The 24,872-nt window shown below is 44.2% G+C and overlaps 1 protein-coding gene across 18 annotated transcripts in view; it reads right to left on the reverse strand.

Moving 5' to 3' along the window:
* Window positions 1-24,872, reverse strand: part of RBFOX2 (RNA binding fox-1 homolog 2) — a 279,211-nt gene that overhangs the window by 110,086 nt on the left and 144,253 nt on the right. Inside the window, exon 1 of one of the 18 annotated variants that reach the window (XM_075008372.1) lies at window positions 2,761-2,900. The exons of 16 other annotated variants lie outside the window; for them this stretch is intronic. In XM_075008372.1, coding sequence (XP_074864473.1) covers window positions 2,761-2,805 — 45 coding nt within the window. In that variant the 5' untranslated portion in view covers window positions 2,806-2,900. Of the gene's footprint in view, window positions 1-1,868; window positions 1,892-2,760; window positions 2,901-24,872 lie in introns of those variants that run through there. One more of the 18 variants, XM_075008414.1, reaches the window with a different exon arrangement.

Raw genomic sequence — 24,872 nt, forward strand, 5'->3', positions numbered from 1 at the left:
CTGTATGTATTGTGATCCACCATGCATCTGTCCAGAATGCTACCCAGAAAACCTAGGGAACAAACCCTGCCCCATGAAGAATGGTCAGCCTCCTAAGCCCAATAGCCAGATTGACTCATATATTTGCCCTACTGTAAATCATAAGCCCAAGATAACTTGCAATATACTGTACTAGATAAATCACAAAGAACAAACAAGTGAGATGATGGTCATCTTTATATTCAACTCAAAGACAAACGTTCATGAGGGGGAACGATTAACACAAAAGGGTGGGAGCCTCGATCAATGAACTAGTGTCATAGCTTTGATCCATTTTGGTTTTCACCTTAGAAATGTCTAGACTTCTGTCAATCTCTGGCAAGAAAGTAACTACTCATAACTAACTGCTGTTGAAGCACACTGCACCCAGTTACTTCCTAGGCACAACCATTTTACACATGCACCAGAACAAGGGGATTGTCCACATTGGTGCCCAACTGCTGCCTTTATCTCTCACCCAAATGAACACTTTGCAACTTAGAAACTAAATCTCCTGTTTGGTAAACATTTACCCTACCCACCGTCTCTGCTCCTCCCTAAGTGAAGAGTAATGTTCAAGGGCCAATCCGCTCTTCGGCGTGGCAAGAAAGGAAGATTCTGTTTAGAGGCTTTGAGCAACATAAGCAAAAACATATAAAATAATCTAGTATAAAAATTTCAAAAGCTTCAAGAAAGCCATGGAGATCAGGATCAGGCATGCTAACGCAGCCACTTCTCCATTAAGATCTGCTGGAACCAGCAAGAAAGAATTTTGTATAGGATGAACAAGATCCATGGGATAAGCAGGTTTTGTCCCTTCACTCTGCAGACCTGGGTTCAAATGCTACTTTGTCATCAAGTAAGGTGAGATTGATGGGTCTCCACTTAGCACCTCATTTGTACATACCACAATGCAATTTAGTATAATTGGCATCGGTCTCTACTTAGGAAAAATCCCAGGTTGAAACTGCTGGGAATGTTGCTATCCTGACAGAGGCGCAACATCAGAGCTGAGTATGGGAAACTTACACAGCACTTCCCGTGTCCTGCACCCAACTCTGTACTGTCAGGTACTCATTCTTAGCCACTAAATTTATTAAAAATTTAAAAACAAAGAAAATGCATCTGTATACTTTTACTTAAAAGTTCTCATTTCGCTTGTGTATCTTAGTACGGGTAAGTATGCACTTGGAACTTCATTTTAGTGTGGATAAAGAGCACTGTAAAATAATTATGGGGAAACTGAACCAGTCTCTCCACAGTGGCTGAACAGACAAGCTTTGTTGTCCCAAGGGGCTCTACATCACACCTGGGCATCTCTTGCCCATTCTTAAACTCCTTTATAAGCTCAGTGCACTTGATGACTTCCGTCAGCCCATGTCATTCAACTCCAAGAGGGGCCGGGAGGAGAATGATTAGACTGCAGATGACAAAGATGAAGTCAGGCATTGAAATTGCACTATGACCATGCACACACAAAGCAAGGGCTAACCTTTCGTTTGGATAACTAGTTTGCAGTTCAATTAGCCACCATGGTTGAAAGGGTCATACACCATGGGCAGACAGAATTAACTGCTGCTCTCCCTTCACCCCACACTCTCCCATTTCTTTAATTCAAGTGCCTCCAGGGCTCGTTTTAATTTTGCTTTTTTTATCCCTGTTTTTCTCTCTTGCTGGAGTGGAAAGAGAGCACACTCTTCGATTTTAACATCCCACTATGTACATTTCTCTGCTGGCTCAAGCAGAGATGGGACAAACCTGCCAGCTGCACCAGAGCCAGATAAAAAGTTGCAAGTGTAAAGAACTACATTTATCAAGAACAAATCTTAAAAACCAAGAGAGAGACTTACAGTGGCGGCTTCTTTTCATGTAACATAATAAGAACCCCAGCACAAAATAACGTAAAAAGCCCGGGTATTCAGTGGCCATCTGGGTATTCTCAGGGCACAGAATCTTCATCTTTATTTAGTTTGTTAAATTTTGTGGATGAAACTTGGGGCTTCTCAAAACAAAAGGCTGCTGCTAGTGCTGGCTAGAGAGCACAGCACAGAGGATACCAATCTCCATATAACTGTGCCAAAGAGCCTCAGTTCTAACCTGCTGCTTCAGAGCTCTGCAGGGACACCACACAGTCTGATTAGCTGTACTCACTAATATTCCAGGCCCAGGTTCTTCCCTGGATACAGGCCCAACACATGTCCACTATGTAGTAGACTGAAAATATCAAGGCTTGCCACTTACAGCCTAATGCAGACTTTAACCCAAATCTTCAGAAGTCTCCACAAAGCCTGAAAAAATCTAGTCAGTTACCATGGACTGTGGATGAGGGGCAGCTCCCTCAGATGCTTGCCACCTCTGAAAGGGACTGCCCCCAGATGATGCAATGAATCACCCAATAAGAAAGAGATTCACTTCACAGAGTATGAAGGTTTTATCAATTTAAAACCATTTCCCACTCTCCTTGAAAAAGAAGTAATACAGGGAACTGCATCTGGAGCAACTGAAACTCCAAAGTGAAACGGCAGTCACATTGATAGGATCCCCAAGCAGTAAAGCTTACAAGTCCTGCTACACCAAAGCTCAGTGCAAGGCCCCTGGAAAACCCAGGCCTGAACTGCACCACATGGAGAAGCAGAGCTTAGAAGCCTAGTGCCCTTCCATAAAATGCCCACATAAGCATATTTCAAGAAAACATGGAAAAAGATAAAGTGTCTATTAATTTGCGGCTGTTCCTTTGCTTACCTGGACAACTGGGTATTGATAGTCCATACAATACACACCATACATAGCCAAAAGACACTCCAATTAAAGACCAGTTAGACAGAGAACTGGAAGCTCCAAATCTGCGTCTCCGTCTTGCAGTCTTATGCAAAGGGATCTGGCAGCACTGTGCAATGCTTGGCTCGAGACTCTGGGTCTACTCAGGTTGATACTGGCTCAGCTGAAAATGAAAAGGAGCTGCCGGATTCAGTTCAGATCAGCCCCCCTTCTTCCCTCCCCAGTGGTATCCAGCACTGCAGAGCCAAAGCGCACAGGGGCAGAGCTGAGGCTACTAAATTAGGATTCCTGAACTGAAAACTGAATCCTCAGATGACAACTCTCCTGCAACTCAAGAGGGGAACATAGGCACTTCACAGCAACAGACAGAGATGGGAGGAAGTAAGCAGCATTTAGGAAAGGGCATGTGCTCTTGGTTTTAGGTGCGTCAGAGGGAAAACTCCCAATCCAGGCCAGCAAAAAGCATATGGCACTGTTTATCCCCCACCCTGAGACCTGTGTTACTGTCTGAGGCAGGGACAGGTGCTAGGATTAACATAGCAAAATCTTTTGGTGAGGCGAAAGACAGGAAGAGAAGCCACAGTGAAGGGATCTCTTTCATGAAAGAAAACAGGCATGTATCATTTAACACCTCTGTCTCTGCATTAACCCAGGCAGAGACAGCTGCCGGAACCAGCACTGAGGTAGGGTGTGTGTGAAGGGAATGGGGCCCCAGCTCTGTGGCAACATAAATCCACTGAGAGGCCTGGAAATATGCAAGATGCATGCTCTCAGCTGTTCCCATCAAACTTGGGAGGATTAACTCTGGCTGTCAGCAAAGGGGATGGTGAGGGGTGGGGAAGGCAGCTAGCTTTGGAAACCCAGTTGCTCTTCCCGTTTTAGAAAACTCCCTTGTACCTTTTTAAACGCACACACATTCCTACAGAAGGATACTGGATGTGTAACTGACATGGACAGATGCAGAGTACATCTGACAAAGACCAGCAGGTTCAGAAGTTCCTTTTAGAGCACTGGATGCCATATGTGTTATCTGTAACCTGAGAACTTACCAGTGATTCTTAGAAGACAGAACATGGCCTGAGAGGGAGGGTGGAGGAGGGGTGTATGACGAGACCTCCAGCAACAAAACACATACAATTTCACTGACTTCTACCCCAAAATAATAACCTCATTTTCAGATGTGAATCCAATGGTTCAAACATTTGTTTAACCTTAGAAAATAGTAGACAATTCCAGACTTCTCTTTGACTTCATACGTACACTGTCAACCTCAGAGAGTCAGTAACAGTTTCCCTTACCTTGGAGTTTCAAAAACAGAGCCAGAGCTGTAATGATCAAAGACAGCATCTACCAGAATTACCCCAACTGTTTTAACCAGATATAGATTTTCTTGAACTCTTCTGAAGTATTTCTGTATGCTGTTAAATACAGTAAACTCTTTCATATCTGGCATATCATCTGGAACTCTCAAATAACCATCATTTTAACCATAAGTAAACTTTATTTACATTTTCCATAAGTACAGTATAGTGAAAGTAAATACAAATAAATACAGTAAATACAGTATAAGTTTACAGTGTAAAATACTACTGTTCTTGGTAAATAAAGTACTCTGCATACATTTTTGTCTGTCTGTTTCTTAATATCTAATCTTCTTTAGTGTTATGCATTGCTAGGTATACCTCTCTATTATTCAGAATATTTGAGTCTACTACAGCAGCCTGCCTGATATGAAAGAGTTCACTGTAAACTCTATGCCCCACCTTTGAGGTGGCTACACTTGTGACTGATGAAACAATTTCTGCATGATAGTATTCACAAAAGTGACCCCTATTGTTAAGGATTAGAATTCATTAATATTCTGTACCTCCTTATCTCCATCCCACTCTTGTGTTTCAAGTATCTTAATCTCCCCCACAAACAAAAAAACACTCAAAAACTCAAATCAATAGAAGAAACTATAAGCCTTGTATCTAACATATCAATATCCCTTCTTGCAAATTGGAAACCAAGTTAAGTTTGAAGAAAAATAGCTTATTATTTGTAAAGTTACAAAGGTTTAAATATGTAATTTATACAGCAGTTTGTGGGGGACTTCATCAAATGAATACTTCGAACTTATCTATACAGAACAATATTTTTCATTCAGAATTTCAGTGCACCACAATACAAAAGTGCTTTAGAATGACGAGTGCCCTCACACCTTTGAAAAGTGCTTCAGCTTTAAAGCATACGGAACTTATTTTCATAACACTTTTGTGTCAAGTTTCCCACTGTTACTACCACAACTGCAGGTCCACTGATGGTAGTGACAGGGCAGATGGCTTCAGCAGCTGCTGGCATTTCCACACAACACAGTGCTTAAAACACTGGCAGCCACTGGTGCTTCTTCTACATGTGTGCTCCCACTGCTGCTACCATCAGTGGAGCTGTTCTTGTGGCAGCAATGGTGGGCTTTTTTAAAACTATAAAAGCCTAATCTAACACTACATTTAAGAATGTCACCAAGTGCATACCCTTAAAGTATTTTAATGCTGAAAGGATATCATCAACATGATGGTTATTATTGATATTCCATTAGTCTGTAGAGATCCCATTGTGCTAGGTATTGTACAGAATAAGAGACCATCCTCACCCCTAGGAGCTTACAGCAGGAGTCAGGAAAATGAACAGAACCCACAATAAAATCCATTTTAAAAAAGAGTTAAAAGCAGTTTCAGGTATTACTCCTGCTCCCAAGTGCCCCACTCCACAAATTCCAGTGGTTAAAGGATATTTTTCTGCTTTCAAAAATGTGTCCATCCCTGCAATTGCTGTATGAAAAAAACTACATAAACACCAGGAAAACCAATTGGTTCTATAGGGGGAAACAGTGAAATTTAGTACCCCTAAAAGGCTGTGAAATAGACAAAGAAAATGACAAGTTAAAAACAGAGGAAACATGTTTTCTCTAAATCTTCAGGACTACCTGAAAGATAATAGGCAAATAACTCCAAACAGAAGCTTGGTGTTTTAAAGTTGATACTTTTTATATAATTAGGCTTGTCAGCATTAATCTACTTAGGTGGCACCTCAGTGATGAAGTGGGTTCACCTCCACCACCTTCAGAAAAGTACAATTAAATTACAAAATCTATTTTTACATTGCTGTACCAAGCCACTATGCTCAGGCAAAAAAAAAAAAAAAAAGTAAAAATATGCCTGATTTATTGACCAGTATCAGGCTACATGGACTCCCATTCTAGAAAATGTCATTATTGTAAGACTAATCACAATGGCTGATATGTTACTGGTGAGTTGCTTTTAGCACTGGCCAATGGCACAGACTTTTACTGGGGAGAAATGGTGGAGGGAGTTTGTTAAATGTTGTGCTCAGCACCAAAAGTTACCCTTCACGCTTTGAGAAAAGAGGGGCCCCAACACCATTATTATGTAATATGCCAGAACATGATTTTAAAACTTTAAATAAAAAACATTTAAAAATTCAGGTAATGTGATTTACAACACTAGTGTGGGTACGGCAACTTTTTAAAAAATATGGCCCTGATCTTACAAGATCTTGCTTATCTGCTTAGTTACTCAGATACCACTTCCTATGGGCTACTCACATGTATATATACTTTCATGACTGCAGACTGTTTCTGGAAATTGAGACACCAGGGTCCTCTCTACACTAGTCAACAATATGTCATTTCCCAATACACAATAAAAATCAGATCCCACTCTCCTTGTGCAAAATTTGGTTGCTGGAATAAGCATGACCAAACTGTTTTCAGCACTAGCTATGGAAAACATGCTAACTCTAATTTACAAACCAACATAATTAGTTACTACTCTCTCTGTGCTTCTGGCAAAATCACTGTAGCTAAAATGATTTTCTACAAAGTTTTAAAAACAGCTTCCTAATGCTGCGTAGAGATTAGGATGCTGACAGACAGAGAGACAGAGTACATTCAGCATCTGTTTGTTGTTTTTCTGTGTGGCACAATGATCACGCAGTACTGATCTTTACTTAGTAAATTACATCAACTCACCAACTGTTTCACAGCAAACAGAATTCATTTAATCTTACCTCTTACACTAAACTCTCTCCTCTGGAGACTGCAGAATAATCCTTAATCTCATTTTGCATTCCTACTACCGGCATTCTCACCTCCACATATTCTATGTTCATGGTCCCTTCATCCCAGGAGGACTGACCAGCACTCTTGCCGACACTCACCCATACTGGCATCTTTAATAATCAGACAATTGGTGCACCTGCTAAATTGGGGCATGAGAGGTCCACTGAGGAGCTTGAGATATGTTTATGTTTTTAAAGACTAAGATAAATGTAAGAAAAAAGCCAGCAAGCAAGGATCCATTTTCTGGCATTTTATGTATTGCTTTCCACAGCCACTAAATAGACCAAGGGGTCTAGTAAGTTCTTACAAGTGTTAGACAAATGGACTGGGAACAAAATTTCCAGATAACACTTTATGTAGGCACTATGTTATGTATCAGTGCAAATTATACGGCCTGCACAGGAAGGTGGCTTTTGTTAAGCCAGGTGGTGTGTAAGGCTACGTCTACACTAGGCAAAATAAGTCAACTACAGATAAGCAATTCTAGCTACGGCAATTGCCTAGCTAGAATCAACATATACGCACTCAGCTAACTTGGCCATCCCTACTGGGGAAGGTCGATAGGAGAGTTTCTCCTGCTGACCTCCCTTACTTCTCATGTCTTGCAAGGAGTACAGGAGTCAACTGCAACCCCTGAGAGGTTGATTTCACATATCTCTACTAGATACATGTAATTGAATTCAAAAGATCAACCCTGAGTGGGTTGATCTCCTGGGCTAATGTAGATGTAGCCTCAATGAACTCATGCCAGAAGTACACCATATTTGTATTACAGGGTTCCAATTTCTGGGCTAGCAATATGCCTGTTAGACTGCTGGGTAGAAAAAGGAAAAACTTTTTCTCAAAAACCATTGAGAGCTTTGACACAAAAAATCTCTTTGATGGCAACGTCCTAGACAGTTTTAGTATCCACCAAAAACGGAGTAATTAAAGTAATCCTGACTGTATCTGGTCCCTGGGATGACCATTATCAAAAATGGAGAGATTAAATTAAGTACAGTATACATCAAGAGGTGCTCAGTAGTATCGTGCAGGGTGCAGAGCTCAATGCTGCAGTGCTCAATAAGGGACTGAAGATCTAGAAGTGTTAGATACGTCCTTTGGTCACAAGAGCAAAAAGATTTGGCATATGGCACACTTTGTCTGTTACACAAAACCACCACATAATTTGGAATGATTGGCAAGTCAGGATTCAGGCGTACTGGCAGAGCTGTAAGAGAGAAAGTTGCATAGCACCTGCCTGACCTGACCTATGCCTAACTAGCCAATGCTACTGACACCTCAATGTTCACAAACCTTAAAATACCCACAAATTTAAGAAGTTATTATGACTAGAGTCCCTGAAACAACATTCAGGCTATGTCTACACTTGAAACTGACTGCAAAAATTCTGCACTGGTGATAAGAGAACCGGAAGAAGAAAGGTGCTGGTTTGTGTATTCACTTACTTCCATAAGCATCCGAGAGTATTTAAGTTAACAGCACTTCCATGGCTGATGACAGCAGTGCCCTGAGGGCAGCTACCCCAGAGTGCAGCTCTCTCCATTTTGACAATAGGTCTTGTGGGAAGGATCCCAGGGCATCCCGAGTTCCTGACGCGCCCCCTTCTTCAAACCCTGATCAGCTCCAGTAGCTCAGCAATGCTGCAAGTAGGGGATTGTTTGCTCTAGGGAGCAGGCATTGTCACCTGGCAGATAAGTAAGCACTTGCCAAGAAAACAAGGAGTTTCAAAGTTCCTGGGGCTTTACAGGAGAAGGAATGGACATCTGTTTACCTGGCATCAGAGCAGCAGAGATGCTGGTGATAGAGGTCATCTAGGCACTGTGGGATATCCTATGGAGGTGATTTTCTTTTTTGCTTTGAAATTTCTGAGTTTTGCCACAAAAAGTCATTGGCAAGTGCAAACACAACAGTCCCCCCCTCCCCCGGCCCACAAAAAAGGGACTTTTCCCTTTTAAATCACAAGTATAGACATGCCCTAATAGAAACATTTATAACTCAGGGAAATTAAATCCCTCTGGCAGGAAAAAGCAGCCCAAAAAGATCAGGTTACACATGATAGGGCTTATGGCCTCTATACATTAATTTCTTCTGAGACAGAAGGCTCCCTGGCAGACAATGGAACCTCAGTTGTTATCCATCCCAGCTTTCATGGATGTGATCCAAGACACCAGGAGGATGTTAATAGGCATAACACTGAAACAATTTAAAGAAATAGAATTTCAATAATTGTTACTATACATTCCCTTTCCTTCTCAGAGGACGCTGGAGATTTCTCCTGTTTGATCTTCTGCCATTTTGCTCTGCTTAACTGGGTTTGCATGGCAATGCCTGTAAAAACTATTATGTTCAACTTACCATACAATAGTGTCCCTAACTGTAAGTCTTTACAGTTTAATACCTACTTCTGGGTTTGTTAAGTACATGAGCATTCCACATCATTAGACCCTCAAACCAGATTTTAAAAGCACAAGACAGGAAACATTCAAAGAGCATTACTAAATTTTCGATTCAAATATTAGGAGCTCTGGTTAATAATTAGTGACACCAAGGGTGGCTCTACTTCGAATACATGGGGTGGGACAGCAGCTCACATAGACACACCTGTACTAGCTTTAATCTAGCTAGCTCAGGTAATAGCAGCAATGAAGATATGGTAATGCAGGGTTCAGAGTGGTCTGTATGAGCCTGCCCAAATTCCTGGTTAATTACTCGGGTGACTAGTCCATACTGTTCTGGCTTTACCGCTCCTATATAACTCAAGCTAACTCAAAAGTATGTCTGAGAGCTGCAATCACACTGTGTGATTTCAGTGTAGCCCAGAGATCTGAAACCCAATTTACCTTAGGACCAGTGCCAGTTCTCTAATCCTCCTGGTGGGCCAGTGAGCACCCCTCTTTGGTAGGACTCCAGAGGAGAAGCCTCCATGCAATCCTTCTGTGATGTTACTGAATTTTTAAACTAAATATGAAAGCCATTTCTGTCACCATTTGTATACAGTGGCACCAAATCTTGTGCTAGGTGGCTCAAGTGAGGTGTCTAATGAAAGCTGGTAACGCCCTGAATCTGTTTATGGTACTTACATATTTTTGCCACATTTGTATGCAAAGTTATTGATATTGGCTCTATAGCTGTATTAGAAATGTTTTAGAACTAAGGATACACACTAGGAAGTGTGGTCACTTTCCCAGTCAGGATGCTGGACTAACCAACAAAGGCCCAGGCATTGATTCCACATACTATGTACGCGGACTGAGGCTTGCTGGCAAACTCAGCAACCAACGCCAACCTGCCACAACAGCCCATCTGGTCAGGTGGCTTTACATGGTCTAAGGAAGAAGAAAGGAATTTCCCCCCACATTGGCCAGGGTATAAAGAGGACTCTGAGAATCACCATCTTGTCTTCAGGCTCCATGAACTAGGATCCCACCCCCTCATGGGGTGTGCTTTCAGAAACTTTCAAGAAACCAGTATATAACACCACTGGCTTGCTTCAATAGCTGTAATTAATGCAAGTAATGTATCACTTCAACAATTTTTCTCTCTGACCCTATTCTTTCTCTCTGTATTAATAAACCTTTAGATTTTATATTCTAAAGGAATGGCACAGCATGCTGTTTGGGTTAAGATCCAAGTATATACAGATCTGGGACTGTGGCTGGACCCTTTGGGGCCTGGAAGAATCTGTGCAGATCTGGTGAAATAGGTTTTAATATCCTCTCATCTGAATAATGAGGATTGTTGGTTCAGGCACTAAGGGCAGCTGCAGAATCTGTGGGTTTGCTTGTGTAGCTTCTGCCTGGCCATTGGGGCTGGCAGAGGCACTTTTGTGGTTGGTTTCAGTTGCCTTAGTGAGAAGGAAATCACAGCCTGCGATGTAAGTGGCCTGGTTTTAAGCAATATATGCAGGATTGGTTCCCTCATCTGTGCCCAGTGACCCTGTCATATTACACTCTTCCCTGCGCCCCCCACCTCCCTGCCCTGCCTGGTGGTCCATATACCCCCGTCCCCTGCAGTCTGCCACCCCCAGGTGATTCAACACCACCACCCCAGAGACCCCCAGCACCACCAGCAGCAGCACAGTGGGGCTACAGCAGCTTATGGCTGCTACTCTGCACCACTGTCGGGACCTCCCTGTGGCCCAGAAGAGGTGTGTGCAGAAATGTTCTGTCTGTAGGACAATTTGAAGTGGCCAGCCCATGCCCCTCAATGGGGGAAGGAAGTGTGGTGGCCACCCCAACCATCCTATAGATGGGAAACTCCCCCATACTTAGGTTAGCCTATGAAGCCCTTGGGCAGGCTGGGAATGGCAGCAGGGGTCCCCATACACACTCAGCACAGCAGCAGGAGCTGCGGGAAAGTGGAGCTATGCAGCAGCCTGCTTCACTCCACAGTCATCCGCCAAGCCTGCCCAGGCCGGGATGCTCTTCCCACCACTTCAGGGAAGCGGAGCAACCAGCAAGACGGCAGCGGAGCAGAGAAGAGGATGCTGTGTTGTTCCATTTCCTCAAGGCTTCTGCCACCACAGCGAGTGTAGGGGGACCAGACCCCTGCTGCCATCCACACCAGGCCCCCCCAGTAGTCCCTGGGGCTGCGTGCCTCAGGAGAGGGAGTTAGAGGACGACGCATGCAGGGGGGTGAAGGCGGAGCAAAGGTTGGACTTGGGGAAAGGGTACAGACAGACCAAGGGCCACAACTCACATGCCAGCAGCCATGTGCGGGCTGGATTGTGGAACCGATCAGGCCGTAAGTTTGAGACTCTTGGTGTAGAAATATCCCACCTATGAGAAGCATCTAAATATGCAGCCCCACACCAGGTGACATTGCTGACACAAGTGAATGGACTTCCTTAAACTGGAACACCAGTAACAGGCACTAAGCTCGAATGGCAACAACTTTCTGATGTCATCTCCAAATGAACATTCTGTAGTCAGCCAGTGACAAGTAGTGAGCTCAAGCCTTCCCAGCACAGATACGGCAGACTCACCTCTAAGTCAAAGCAGACTCCCTTGGGATCACTGCACCACCAAGAAAGAAGTGATGAGGCAGCTTTTGAAACTAATGAGAAGGAAGCCACTTCCGAGATGAATGAAACGTTACTGTCACCTACCTCTGTAAATCCTCTTCAAAATTGCTCAGAAATGCACTCATTTCTGTCTTGACACTGAGAGAGAAAAGTACAGTGCTGATCACATCACCACTAAGCACCCTTCTTGTCTGGGCATCAGCACACAGGTCGGACAGCTCAGGAGTTTTTTAATGGCCTTGAATGTAACAAAACAACTACTGGACAAATGTAGGGCTAAATGTGGAAAGGATGCTTACAGTTAATGGAGCTCTTCTTATAAACTGCCCCTGCCACTCTGAAGAATCCTCTGCCAAACTGTGAAATGCTGGAACCAATGTAATGTGGCTTAACAGCTAGGTGGCATAAACTACAGGTACATGATAACCTGGTCCCATTACTGTCCTCAGTTCCCCTTTGTTTCATTTACACTTCAGTACAATACACCAGTGGTTTATCTAAATTAGGAAAATAAATTGAGTTTGAAAGTGTGATAAACACCGTAATTTTAAAAACACAACTATGAAGGCAAGTTAGATGGTCCAAGTTGTGTTTAAAATTGATAAATCTCAAGCAACTTATTTTCCTGCTCTAGACAAATTTTAATGAGGAGGAGGGAAGAGAGAGTGTGTCAGTGTGGATATGACAAGGCAACAGATTTCAAAACACTCCATTCACTGCAGAGTAAACTTTTCTACCTCATGGAATTGCCTTTGTACTGTAGAAAATGGTCAAGCAATAGCCATCAGTTAGGAAGATTATTGGGTGTTTTAACTAACAATTGAAAGACTGGATGGTCTAACACAAGCATCCAGTTTGCTTAAGGCACCAAGTTCCACAGGGCAGGGACCCAATATTTTATCTAGGGAAAATACCTAGACCACTTTGGGGAGCATAAAAAGAGTAATTATAATTGATAAGAGGCTCCATGGTAGATATATTGTTTAAGAAAAGGTGTGAACTGAACTCCACGTGGTGGCCTTATAAGTCATCAATATGCATAATGTAGAAGACCTAGGAGAAGACTTGCCATGGTTTGTAGGCACAGTCCATGAACGAAAGGATCTGCCATAAATTATAATAGTAATAATCTGCTGATGGAGTGATTCCAATGGACTGGAACTCCTGCCTATAGCAGGTTTGGTGCACATTTTCAAGGCAGCTAATAGCTGGGCAATAATCAATTCCTTAAATGCATCAACAAATGCAAGAACATCTGTAAGAGCTTGGAGCCTTTCCAAATACAGCAGTCCCTCGAGTTATGCGAGGATTGTGCTCCCACGCACCCTTGCATAACTCAAACTTTGCATAAGTCAGGAGGTAGCTTTTTCCCTCGGCAGAACGCATGTTCTGTGGTCAGGGAAGCAGCAGGCACACCTGGAGTGTCTTTCGAAAGGTTTCGTCCTGAGGCTGGGGGGGCAGCTGGGGAAAGTTAAGCCTGGCAGTGGGTTAGGGCCATGGGAGAGAGAAGGCCGATTAAGCTTGGGGTGGGTTAGGGCTGCAGAGGGGGGAAAAGGGGTGGAGCTGAGACAGGGCCATGGGGCCCTGCGGCGGGTTGAGCCAGAGCCGCTCGGGGGTGGTGAGCCGGGTGCAGGGGGATGGAGTTCGGCTGGAGCCACCTGGGGCGGGGGTGAACCGGGGCTGCGTGGAGGGAGGGGGTTTGAACAGGGGCCACGTGGGGCAGGGGTGTTTCAACCAGGGCCGCGTGGGGCCGAGGGGGCAGGTTTGAGCCAGGGCCAAGGGAAGTGGGATTCTGAGTTGCGTTTAACGTGTATTAAGGTGAGTTAAATGCAACTCAAAATAGTGCATTTCGAGGGTTTACTGTAATAACCAAATTCTATGCACACCCCAACCTTAGCTTTTCCAGGCACACTGTGAGACTTCGGCAGAAACAGTGGAAGACCAAGGAATCCTCATTCTGCAATCAGAACTGTGAAGACAGATCTCAGCAAAACAAAATGGAACCTCTCACAAGCTCATGGTCTGCTCGAACAGATTCGATTGAAAGACTGGGGTACAGGCTTGGTTCAGGAAAAATACAGATATTACCATATGAAGAAACTTCAATTGGACATACTGCTTTATCTTAAATTTTTGAACTATCCCATCAGGAGAATCTACTACCACAGTTTGAATTTTACTCCTTGTCCTACCTAAACAGGTAACTTCCAGGTAGACAAATTTAACGGAAAATAATTTTAAAATGTATTTAAAATTTTAAAATTGCAAAATTAATCACAAGTCTGAAAATGACAGTGTGTGTTTTGCACAAATAACTGACTCTTCTTGACTTGTGCACATATATGTATGTTACAATCATTTATGACATTATCTTGAGATATTACCAGCACATCTTATTCCATAACCTGGCCAACCCTTTAGAATTGTCCAATTCCACAGAAGCTCTATCCTACTTTATTTTCTGTAAGACACTAGATATCTGAGGAAGGGAGAAAAACGTACACAGAAGCTCCAGAATCCAGTCAAAGAGAAGTTATTTCTTCCCAAGTGAACTGGAGCTCCTCAAAACAAAAGTCTGAGCACTTGTCATTGCCTCAGAAAGAAAATAAGAAAAAAAGAAAATAAGCTTTTTGAGTTACACCATCTGGGAAAACGGGTGTTCATCTAGCACAGCACTGGTATATATTCTGATCTTGGCAGTTCTACTCATCCGTAGAGAATTCAGCTGGCCTGCCATGTGAAGAGCAAAAGGAGCCTTCTGGCTGCACTATTCCAACAGACCACTGCCGAAGAGAGAAGAATAAATTTCCTTTTTGATGGTTTGGACGAATGATACTCAAACATTAGTGGTTCAGGAGCCAAATCAGCAATGAATATTATCCAGTACAGTGAATTCATGATTTCCTTTATCATACCACAGGTTCAACCTCTCTCGTCCATCATTCTCTCACCTGGCAACATCTACAATCCAGAACAATTTTAGTTAGTTTAATGACTACTTATCATGGGTGTGGCCAACTTTCTCATGATCTCAAAATTTGTTTACAGCCACCAGTCCTGGCTCTCAGTGTTCAGTGCTGTTATTTAGCTATAATATACCCCTAACTGTCTTCTAAGAGACCAGTAAGCAGTGGAAGTGCTGGGAATACTGCTAGACAAGACTGGCCTCCTGTGGTCCAGCAAATTTTCTCATTCGGCACTGGTCAGGTCCTGAGAATACCTGACCAGAGAGATCAATTCAACCTGTACGATATATTGAACAACATGACTGGAGAAATTATTTTATTGATTTACACGCATGAAGATTTACCCAGTGTTGTTTGGGTCCTTGTTCTTTTGTTTTTGTTTTTTTAATAAAATGAAAATGTACACACTTCATTTAAATCATTGCTCTAGGGTGGGGCTGGGGATGAGGGGTTCAGTATGCCTGCTGCTCTCAGGAGAGAGGATTATGCCAGCAGCTTGGGGCCAGGTGAGAAGTGCCTCTCCACGGCTGCTGCAGCTCTAGCAGGCACACCCAGGGGAGAGTGCATGCCCCCCGTCTGGGACAGGTCCAGGTTTGTCTGTTCCCTGAGCTCCGCAGAGGAGTGAAGCAAAACTATGAACTTACCCTTTGTCAGGGAGTAAAGGGAAAGAGCCAGAAATGTCTCTATATAAATGGGAGGGTGGGCAGCTTCAGACCTATCTCCTGCCCTCCTTGAAGTGTGCCTGGGAGGTGGGAAGCAGAAGATACAGAGCCCTTTCTCCTGCCTAGTGATGGTCTCTTTTCTGTATGGCTTTATGAGAAACAATTCCACTCCATGCACATCCCATTGTCCTGGCACAACCAACCCTGACCCTGCTTTAAGTTATGATAAGAGGAACGAAATTTGGTGGTCCTAGCTCTTACCATTTTGGAAGAGTTCTTGGACAGACCACAGATGGACAAACTCTTTCAAATTTATAGAAGGATGACATAATAAAAACAACCTGAATGTTAACCAGTCTAGGGCCAGGTCTATGGGGAAAGATCAACTTAAGATATGCATCTCCAGCTACATGAATTGTGTAGCTGCAGTCAACATATCTAAATCGATTTTTCCTGTTTTCCCCTCAGTAGGAGGTCGAGAGGAGAAACTCTTCTGTTGACTTCCCTTACTCCTCGACGCAACAAGGAGTACCAGGGGCAATGGTGGAGCTCTAATGGTTTGATTTAGTGCAGCCCCACTAGGCACACTAAATCAAACCCAAGTGATCGACCACCACATCTATCTTCATGTAAGTGGAGATGTACCCTAAGTTATTAACCATTTGAATCTCTGTGCTTTACTATCATGAGCTGCAGACACACACATTAAAGAGCCACTTGTAGCTCTCAAGCCTTAGTTGGAGTATCACTGACAGATATTTATGTTAGCCATGTTATCTTTTAGTATTTCTTTTCAAGAAAATATGACAGCAGTAAAGGCTTTGAAATAGACCAAGGCAAAAGATTTTTTCCCCTTTGTTTGTGATAGATCTAGCAGCTTCCTTTTAGGCAGCTGTGGATCCTGAAAAACAGAAGGCAAAATGTGCATGTCCCTCTCTAATACAGATATAAACCTCACGGTTACAAACGCCTCAGAAATGGAGATGTTTCTAACTCTGAAACATTCATAACTTTGAACAAAAAGTTATTCTTCTTTTAAAAGTTTACAACTGAATATTGACTTGATACAGCTTTGAAATTTTACCATGAAAAAGAAAAGTGCTCCTTTCAATCATGTTAATGTAAATGAAACAAGCACGGAAGTGGTATCATTAACCTTGTCAAATCTTTTTTAAACTTTCTGTTCATTTTTTTATTAGTAGTTTATGTTTAACCCAGTATTGTTCTGTATTTGCTTTTTTCATCTCTTCTGCTTCCTAGTTGTGTCCTTCCAGTTCCAAATGAAGTGTGTGGTTGACCATTCAGTTTGTAACTTCTGGTGTTCCTAATTCCAAGATTATACTGTACTCCCCCATTTTGTGCTCACTCTTTGACTAGCGGCAGCACAATGTGTGTATCCTGAGGGGAATGACTCTCTTTAAGGTGTTTTGACTTTCTAACATACAGATTCATAACAAGAACATTATCTTCCCATAAAATGCAGAACTTCAAGCCTCTGCATTTTTTCAAATCCACCTGAACTGGATCCCCTGCTAAACCTAGTAAAACTAATTTTAAATCCTTATTTAAGTAACTACCTAAGAGTAAATTGTAATATTATTGGAAGTCACCAGATGGCACTATTAGAGATAATTAAAGAGATTTTTGTTAGAGTAAGTGAATAGTAAATTAGGGCTTGTCTACATGGGACAGTTATACCAGCAGAAGCAAACCACTGTAACTATACCAGTTTAACATCTCTATCTATCTTATTTGGGAAGAAAAGTGGCTTCTTTGAGGGGGTGAGAGAAAGGCTTTTTTTACGTCACTTCCAAATGACACATGCTGAACCAGAAGAAGGCACTCTTGTAATGGACTAAGAGAACCACTACTAAATGATGTACCAGTGTAATTACACTGGTTTTAATCCACACCATATTTTATACTGGTATAACTTTCCTACGTAGATATCCCTTAGACCAGTGGTTCCCAACCTTTCACTAGTGCGGACCCTGCCCCCATCACCCTCCAAACCATTTTGCAGACCCTGAAATCACCCCCCAACCCATCTGCAGAACCCCACCAAAGTCAATTCTAGCCACTAGGTACACTTCATTAAACAAAAAAGGAAATCACGACATAGATTTTCAGACCGCAATTAATAATATTATTGGAAGAGATTTAAAAATAATAATTGTTTGAAACTTTGCAATTTATTTAAAACTTATTTTCTATTATTTTTATTTATCTTTTATTTTGTCCATAGACTCCCTGCAATACCTTTGCAGACCCCAGCTTGGTAATCACTGTTTTAGAGCTTTAGAGAAATACTGTGTTAGCTGTAATGTAGTTCTTGGAATACAGGCATAAAGCTGTTTATTCCTTCCACTTCTTGAACTGAAGAAATTTCATAGATTCAGAGCAGCTATAAAATGGTTACTAACCTGTTCTGTAACTGTTCTTCAAGCTGTGTTGCACATGTCCATTCCACTCCTGGTGTCAGTACACCCAGCTGTTGGAAACTTTTTCCCTCAGCTGTGCCCATTGGTTGGCTTGAGTTGCCCCTGCTGCAAAATGCTACTACTGTGCGCAAGGATAAAAGGTTCGAGCAGACCGAGCCTCAGTCCCCAACAATTCCTTCCTGCCACCAACTCTGAAGTAGAGGAGTAGGAGGGAAGGTTGCGGAATGGATATAAACACATCCTTTTGAGGAACAGCAGCTATAGAACAAGTTACAAGTTTATTTCTTCACGTGATTGCACAGGCACATTCCTCCTCTGGTAACTCACAAGCTGTAGAAACAGAAAGTGCGATCAAAGTCTATTTCAACAAAGATTGGAAAGCAACTCATTCAACTCTAGTGCTATCTCTGGATCTTGAGCCACAGCATAGGAGGAGGTAAAAGTGTGGTTCTTGGACTAAGATGCCACTCTACAAATATGTGCAACTGGAATTCGTGGCAGAAAGGTCGGTGAGGCCAACTGCAGATAGCTCTGACAGACAGTGCAGCATTAGACAAGTCATAGCACAGGCATATACAGGAAATGATCCCAGAAAAAATTCTCTGGGTGGAGACTGACTGACCTTTTATTCTATTCACCACTGCTATTAATGCTGAGGAGGATTTATAAAAATGTTTGTCCAGGTCAAAATGTTAACATTTTCCTTATGTCCAAGGTACGTGAATGCTGTGCCTCCCTGCTTACATGAGGCATTGGGTTAAAATGGACAAATAAATTTGTTGGTTTATGTGGGAAGAAGACACCATCTTTGGAATGAACTTTGGATGAGGATGTGGGTAAACCATGCCCTTCTAAAAAATCATATATGGAAGCACCAGTGTTAATGCTATAGCTCCCCTACTCTTCTGGGCAAGGTAATGGCCACCAAAAATGGCACCTCTAATGAAAGGAGCAGCAGGGAGCCAACACCTCATACAGACAACCCAGACGTCTGTGTGAATTTAAACCAATGTAATTGCTTTGGTACACCTCAAAACAGACAACCCAGAAACCTAGATGAATTGAAGGACTGGGGCAAAAGAAATCTGATGAGGTACAACAAGGACAAATGCAGACTCCTGCACTTAGGACAGAGGAATCCCAAGCATTGCCACAGGCTGGGAACCAACTGGCTAAGCAGCAGCTCTACAGAAAATAACCCGGGGATTACAGAGGATAAGAAGCTGGATATGACCAACAATGTGCCCTTGTAGCCAAAAAGATCTAGGGAAGCGATTATTTCCTTTTACTCAGCACTGGTGAGGACAGATCTACAGTACTGTGTACAGTTCTGGGTCCCCCAGTACAGAAAGTATATGGACACATGGGAGAGAAGCCAGCAAAAGTGACAAAATTATAAGCTAAGCCCCTGGGGATGGGAGAGGATCAGAGTCAACACATGGCTGACTTCAGGATAACAACCCCAAAATCTGTCTCTCGTCTAGATTGCTGCACAGTTGCATAGTGAGACGTTAAGGTAGGCACAAAGGACAACATAGCAGCATGATAGATCTCCAGGAAAGCGGATGAGGATGCTTGTAGGATCCTTGTGTAGAATGAGCCATCACAGGCAGCGGGGAGACTTTCATGAGGTCATAACACACCCATATACAAGATGTGATCTAGGAGGAGATGCACTGTGATGACACAGAGTCCCTTCATGTGCTCAGTAACGGCCACCAAGAGCTGTGATCTTATGGAGGGGCTCAGTCTGGTCAATGCAGAAGGCAAGCGCCTATCCCATACTGAGGGGTGCGGCTGCTGCTCCCGCTGGGAGCTGTGATGCTTAGGCTGTAACACAGGCAGGCAAATGTCCTGACTAACATGGAACCTGGAGACTACTTTAGGCAGGAATGCCAGATGATGCCAAAGTTGGTCCATGTCCTTATGAAACACTGGTCAGCTACCCTTCTCGTAGAGGTGATAGCCACCAGGAAGGCCACTTTCTAGGAGAGGAAGAGGAGAGAGTAAGTGGCCAACAGTTCAAAGAGCAGTCCCACGAGCACTCGGAACACCAGGTTAAGGTCCCACACCAGGACAGGCCAGCAAACTGACAGGTGAAGTCAGTCCATGCCCATACACTGAACGCCTGCCTTCCCCATGATAGAAGGCCAGTAAGGCAGCCAGGTGCACCTTGATGGATGAAGAAGCAAGACCTTGCTGCTTCAGCAACATGAGGTATTCTAACATGTGTGGGATGAATGTAGACAGAGGCGTGAGATCACGCTGATTTCACCAATAGGAAAAGTGCGTCCACTTGGCTCTGCAGGACTGTCATATAGATGGTCTGCTGCTGCTAAGGAGAACCCACTGTAGTGGCCCTACCCAAGCCCACTTGGCAGGTGTCAACCACGAAACCACCACTCCATGAGGTGACGACACTGGAAGTCCAGGTGGCAGAGGCAACTGTGGTTCTGTGTGATGAGGTCCAGAATCAGAGGAAGTCATATGGGCAGAAGAACGGAGAACTCCATCAGTGTGGGGTACCAGTACTAGTGACCCCACATTGGGGCTATGAGGATTATGTCTGCCTTGTCGCTGCAAACCTTGAAGAGCACCTTGTGTACAAGGGCGAATGGAGGAAAGGTGTGTATAGGAGTCCCTGGGTCCACGGAATGAGGAATACAACTGCTATGGAGCCAGGCTCAGATCCCAGAAGGAGCAGAATGCAGGGCACTTGCAGTTGCTCTGGGGTGTGATAAGGTCCAGCCAGAGAAACCCCCACTTTTGGAAGATTGAGTGGAGGATGTCCATGCAGACTGACCATCTGCGGGCTAGGAATCAACAACTGAAACACTCTGCCAGGTGGTTCTGGACTCCTGGGAGACTGGATGCTTCCAGGTGAACGGAGTGGGTTATGCAGAGTTCCCACAAGCATACAGCTTGTGAGCAGAGTGGGGAGGAGTGCACCTCCCCACCCACCAGCGGGTGTAATACACAGCCATTGTATTGTCCATCATGACCAATACACAGTGGCTGCGGAGATGAGGTGGACATGCTAGACAAGTGAGGTGCTAGCCCAAAGCTTGTGCACATGGATGTGCAGTGATAGCTTCTCTGCTGTCCACAATGCCTGAGTTGTGAGACATTCCAGGTGAGCACCTCAGTCGAAACCCTAAACATCTGTGACCAGGGACACAGTGGGCTGAAGGCATGAAAGGGATCGCCGACGAAGACATTCTGCAGACAGAGCCACCAGTGGAGAGTGCTGGAGACACGGCGAGGCAGGGTCACAACCACGTCCAGGACATACTGACCAGGATGGTATGCCAAGGCCAACCACACCTGGAGATGGCCAAGATGGAGCCTGATGACTGGCACCACAAAAGAGCAGGCTGCCACATACCACAGCAGCTGAAGGCATGTGCGGACCACAGTGATAGGAAACTTGGTGATGAAGTGCACAAGCTGAACGAGAGCTTGGTAGTGCTGACTGCTGATCAGGGAGGAGTGACCTAGCTTGCGTGGCATCGAGAACTACCTAGATGAACTCTATGCACTGAGTGGAGGTCAACACTGACTTTGCCAGGTTGAACAGCAAGCCCAGCCTGTCCAGAGTCTGTCTGGTGAACGCCACCTATGACCACACCTGATTTGCAGACCACGCCCAGAAGAGCCAGTCATCCAGATATGGGCACACTTGTACGCAATGAAGGAGGACAAAGGTGGCCACCACCTCCATGCATTTGGATCCGGAAGGGGATGATGGTATTTAGAGACACCGTGCAGAGCTTGTGAGACTCCCCAAGCTAGTTGAGCTCCTGGATGTGGTGAAGACCGAAAAACGCCAGGGGTTCCAAAATAGCCCTGGGTATGAGACCTGGTCCCAATGTCCATGCCACATTCCCACCGAAGGGTCACGGCAGGAGATCAGAAGACAGGATCTTTGAGGCGATAAGCAGGTCCTGCTTCAGGACGGCGAGATGCAAGATTCCATCTCCAAGTCTGACAAACACTTCTCTTGTGACCATGGCAGGCTTGATCCTTTCGAAGCCATAAAACAGTACAAAGAGCTTAGCATTGGGCAGAGTGACACCATAATTGCACGTTCCTCCCTGAATGGTACCAAGGTCCTGCCTGTCAAAGAAGCAGGCAGCAGCAGTACTGGAAGTTCAACTGCTGGTAGACAGGGCCGGGGGAGAAGTAGTGGACTCTGGTGAGAAAGGACACACTGGCAGCAAGAGGTAGAGAAGACTTCTTGACACCCCAAACACCCCTATGACAGTCAACACCAGGATGGTGTCTTGCTGTGATACAAATAAAGTTGTCTGTGCCACTTCTGGCTCAAGTCTTGGCAGTGCTTCTTGCAGCTCCAGAGCTGATTTAGACACCAATTTGGAAGAAAAGTGCTTATGTGTCAAGGGAACCCTACTGAGCTCCTTGCTGCTCCTCTTACCATAGTCAGAGGACAGAGACCTTCTCACTGAATCTGGAGCAATCAGCACTGAGTCACACCAGGATGGCTCCAACGGTGGCCTGATCGCCACCTCTGCCAGCAGGAACGTCACCCTAGACTCCCTATCCTCCTCCTTCTTGGGCTTCAACTCCCTGCCAACCTGGTGCTGGTCCTTTATAGTTCTTCCTTCAAGCACTTTGGGCAACTGTTGTATAGGTTACGCATTGATGTCTCACGTAGAGCATGAAGTGGCACAGCTTGAAACCCAGTAACTAGAGACTCAATACTGTACATCGAACCCCCACCCTGCTTCCGATGGGGAAAACAGGAAGTCTGAAAAGCTTTAATTCGTTTTTGAGCAGCACCACTAAAACTTATTAGCCACACTGAGGACTTGACAAACTACAAACACCACATCCTTTTTCAAGAAGGAACAATCAGTTTCACACATACAAAATGGGTAATTATTGTTTAGGAAGGAGTAATGCAGAAAGAGATCAAGGGGTCATAGTGGACCACAAGCTCAGTATGAGTCAATGTGACACTGTTGCAAAAAAAGCCAACATTATTCTGGGATGTATTAACAGGAGCGTTGTAAGCAAGACACGAAAAGTAATTCTTCTGCTCTACTGTGCGCTGATTATGCCTCAACTGGAGTGCTGTGTCCAGTTCTGGGCACTACACTTCAGAAAAGATGTGGACAAATTGAAGATATTCCAGAGAAGAGCAATGAAAATGATTTAAGGTCTAGAAAACATGATCTATGACAGAAAACTGAAAGAATTGGGTTTGTTTAGTCTGGAAAAGAGAAGACTGGAGGGGATGAGATGATAGTGTTCAAGTACCTACAAGGTTGTTGCAAGGAGGAGGGAGAAAAATTATTTTCCTCAATCTCTGATGATAGGACAAGAAGCAATGGGCTTAGATTGCAGCAGGAGAGGTTTAGGTTGGACATTAGAAAAAAATTCCTAACTATTAGGGTGGTTAAACATTTGAATAAATTGCCTAGGGAGTTTGTGGAATCTCTGTCTAACCTGTTCTTAAAAACCTCCAACGCTAAACACCTGTCAGGGATGACCTAAATTAGACTTCAGCAACCTTTCCGAGGTGGAGTGCCTAAATTTGACCTTTTGACTTCTATGTATGGTTGAATTGCCAGTGATACTTTTTAAATTCACTAGTAGTCCTAATTACAAACAGCTTCATTAATAAAGATGCAGAGCTCTACCGTTTAGGTGGTGGCTGCTACCAGTAGCTGGTCCTTTGTTAATGCACAGGCGGCATGGCTTTGAGCAAACTCTCAGCTACATGGGGGAGGTGGGGTGGGGCTGAGGTCCCGCCTCACGTGCTGATGAAAATCTGCTGGCATGCCACTCTTGGCATGAATTCCAAGGGTTGCTGACCCCTGATCTAGATGGTATTTGGTCCTACCAGGAGTTCAGTGGACTGGACTGGAGTGGACTGGACTGACTCTCAATGTTCCTTCCAGTTCTAGTATTCTCTGATTCTGTTTACAATGGCTGGGACAGAAAAACCTGTTCAGAGTTCCAATGATTACTGTGGGAGGTAAAAAAGGAACTGAGGGTGCATAGGGGTGGCTCAGCCCTTTATACCTGCATGCAGTGGCACACGTCAGCAAGGGAACAATCAGTTTCACACAGGTATTGTTGAGGGAAAAGGTTTCTAATGGCTTTGCACAGGATGCACAAAAACCAAGAGGGCAAAGAACACGTGCAATCACTCAAAGAAGAACTGTAGGTTATAAATCAGCAAGCAAACACATACATAATGTAAACTAAACTCCTAACTGGACATTTAAGATAAATAAACTGCACTGTCCAAGTGATGGAACTGTTTCTGACACTATGCTGACAATGGAAATAGAGAAACCAAGTAAAGTTGTGCGTAAAGAGAAGTCACTCACCTGTAGTAACGATGGTTCTTCGAGATGTGTCCCCGTGGGTGCTCCACAATAGGTGTCGGGCTCACCCGGCACTGCAGATTGGAAATCTTCCAGCAGTTTCTCCTGGATCGCACATGCGCCGGCGCACGCCGCCCCCCGCGCACCCCCGGCCGCTTGCATGATCAGGTCCCCGCCAGTTCCTCCACCAACCGCCTCGGATGCTCCTGAAAAACACTAGACAGAGATCCGAAACGGGGAGGATGGGCAGGTGGTGGAGCACCCACGGGGACACATCTCGAAGAACCATCGTTACTACAGGTGAGTAACTTCTCTTTCTTCTTCGAGTGGTCCCCGTGGGTGCTCCACAATAGGTGACTACACAGCAGTAACCCAAGTAAGGAGGTGGGTAATCAGTTTATGTGCAGCTTGCCCCCGAGAGGACTGCTGTCGACAGACGGGTATCCTCTTAGAATACCCGAGGCAGGGTATAATGCTTGGCGAAGGTGTCATAGGATGACCA

The sequence above is a fragment of the Carettochelys insculpta genome, chromosome 1 (assembly GCF_033958435.1).
Source record: "Carettochelys insculpta isolate YL-2023 chromosome 1, ASM3395843v1, whole genome shotgun sequence".
Taxonomy (NCBI): Eukaryota; Metazoa; Chordata; order Testudines; family Carettochelyidae; genus Carettochelys; species Carettochelys insculpta.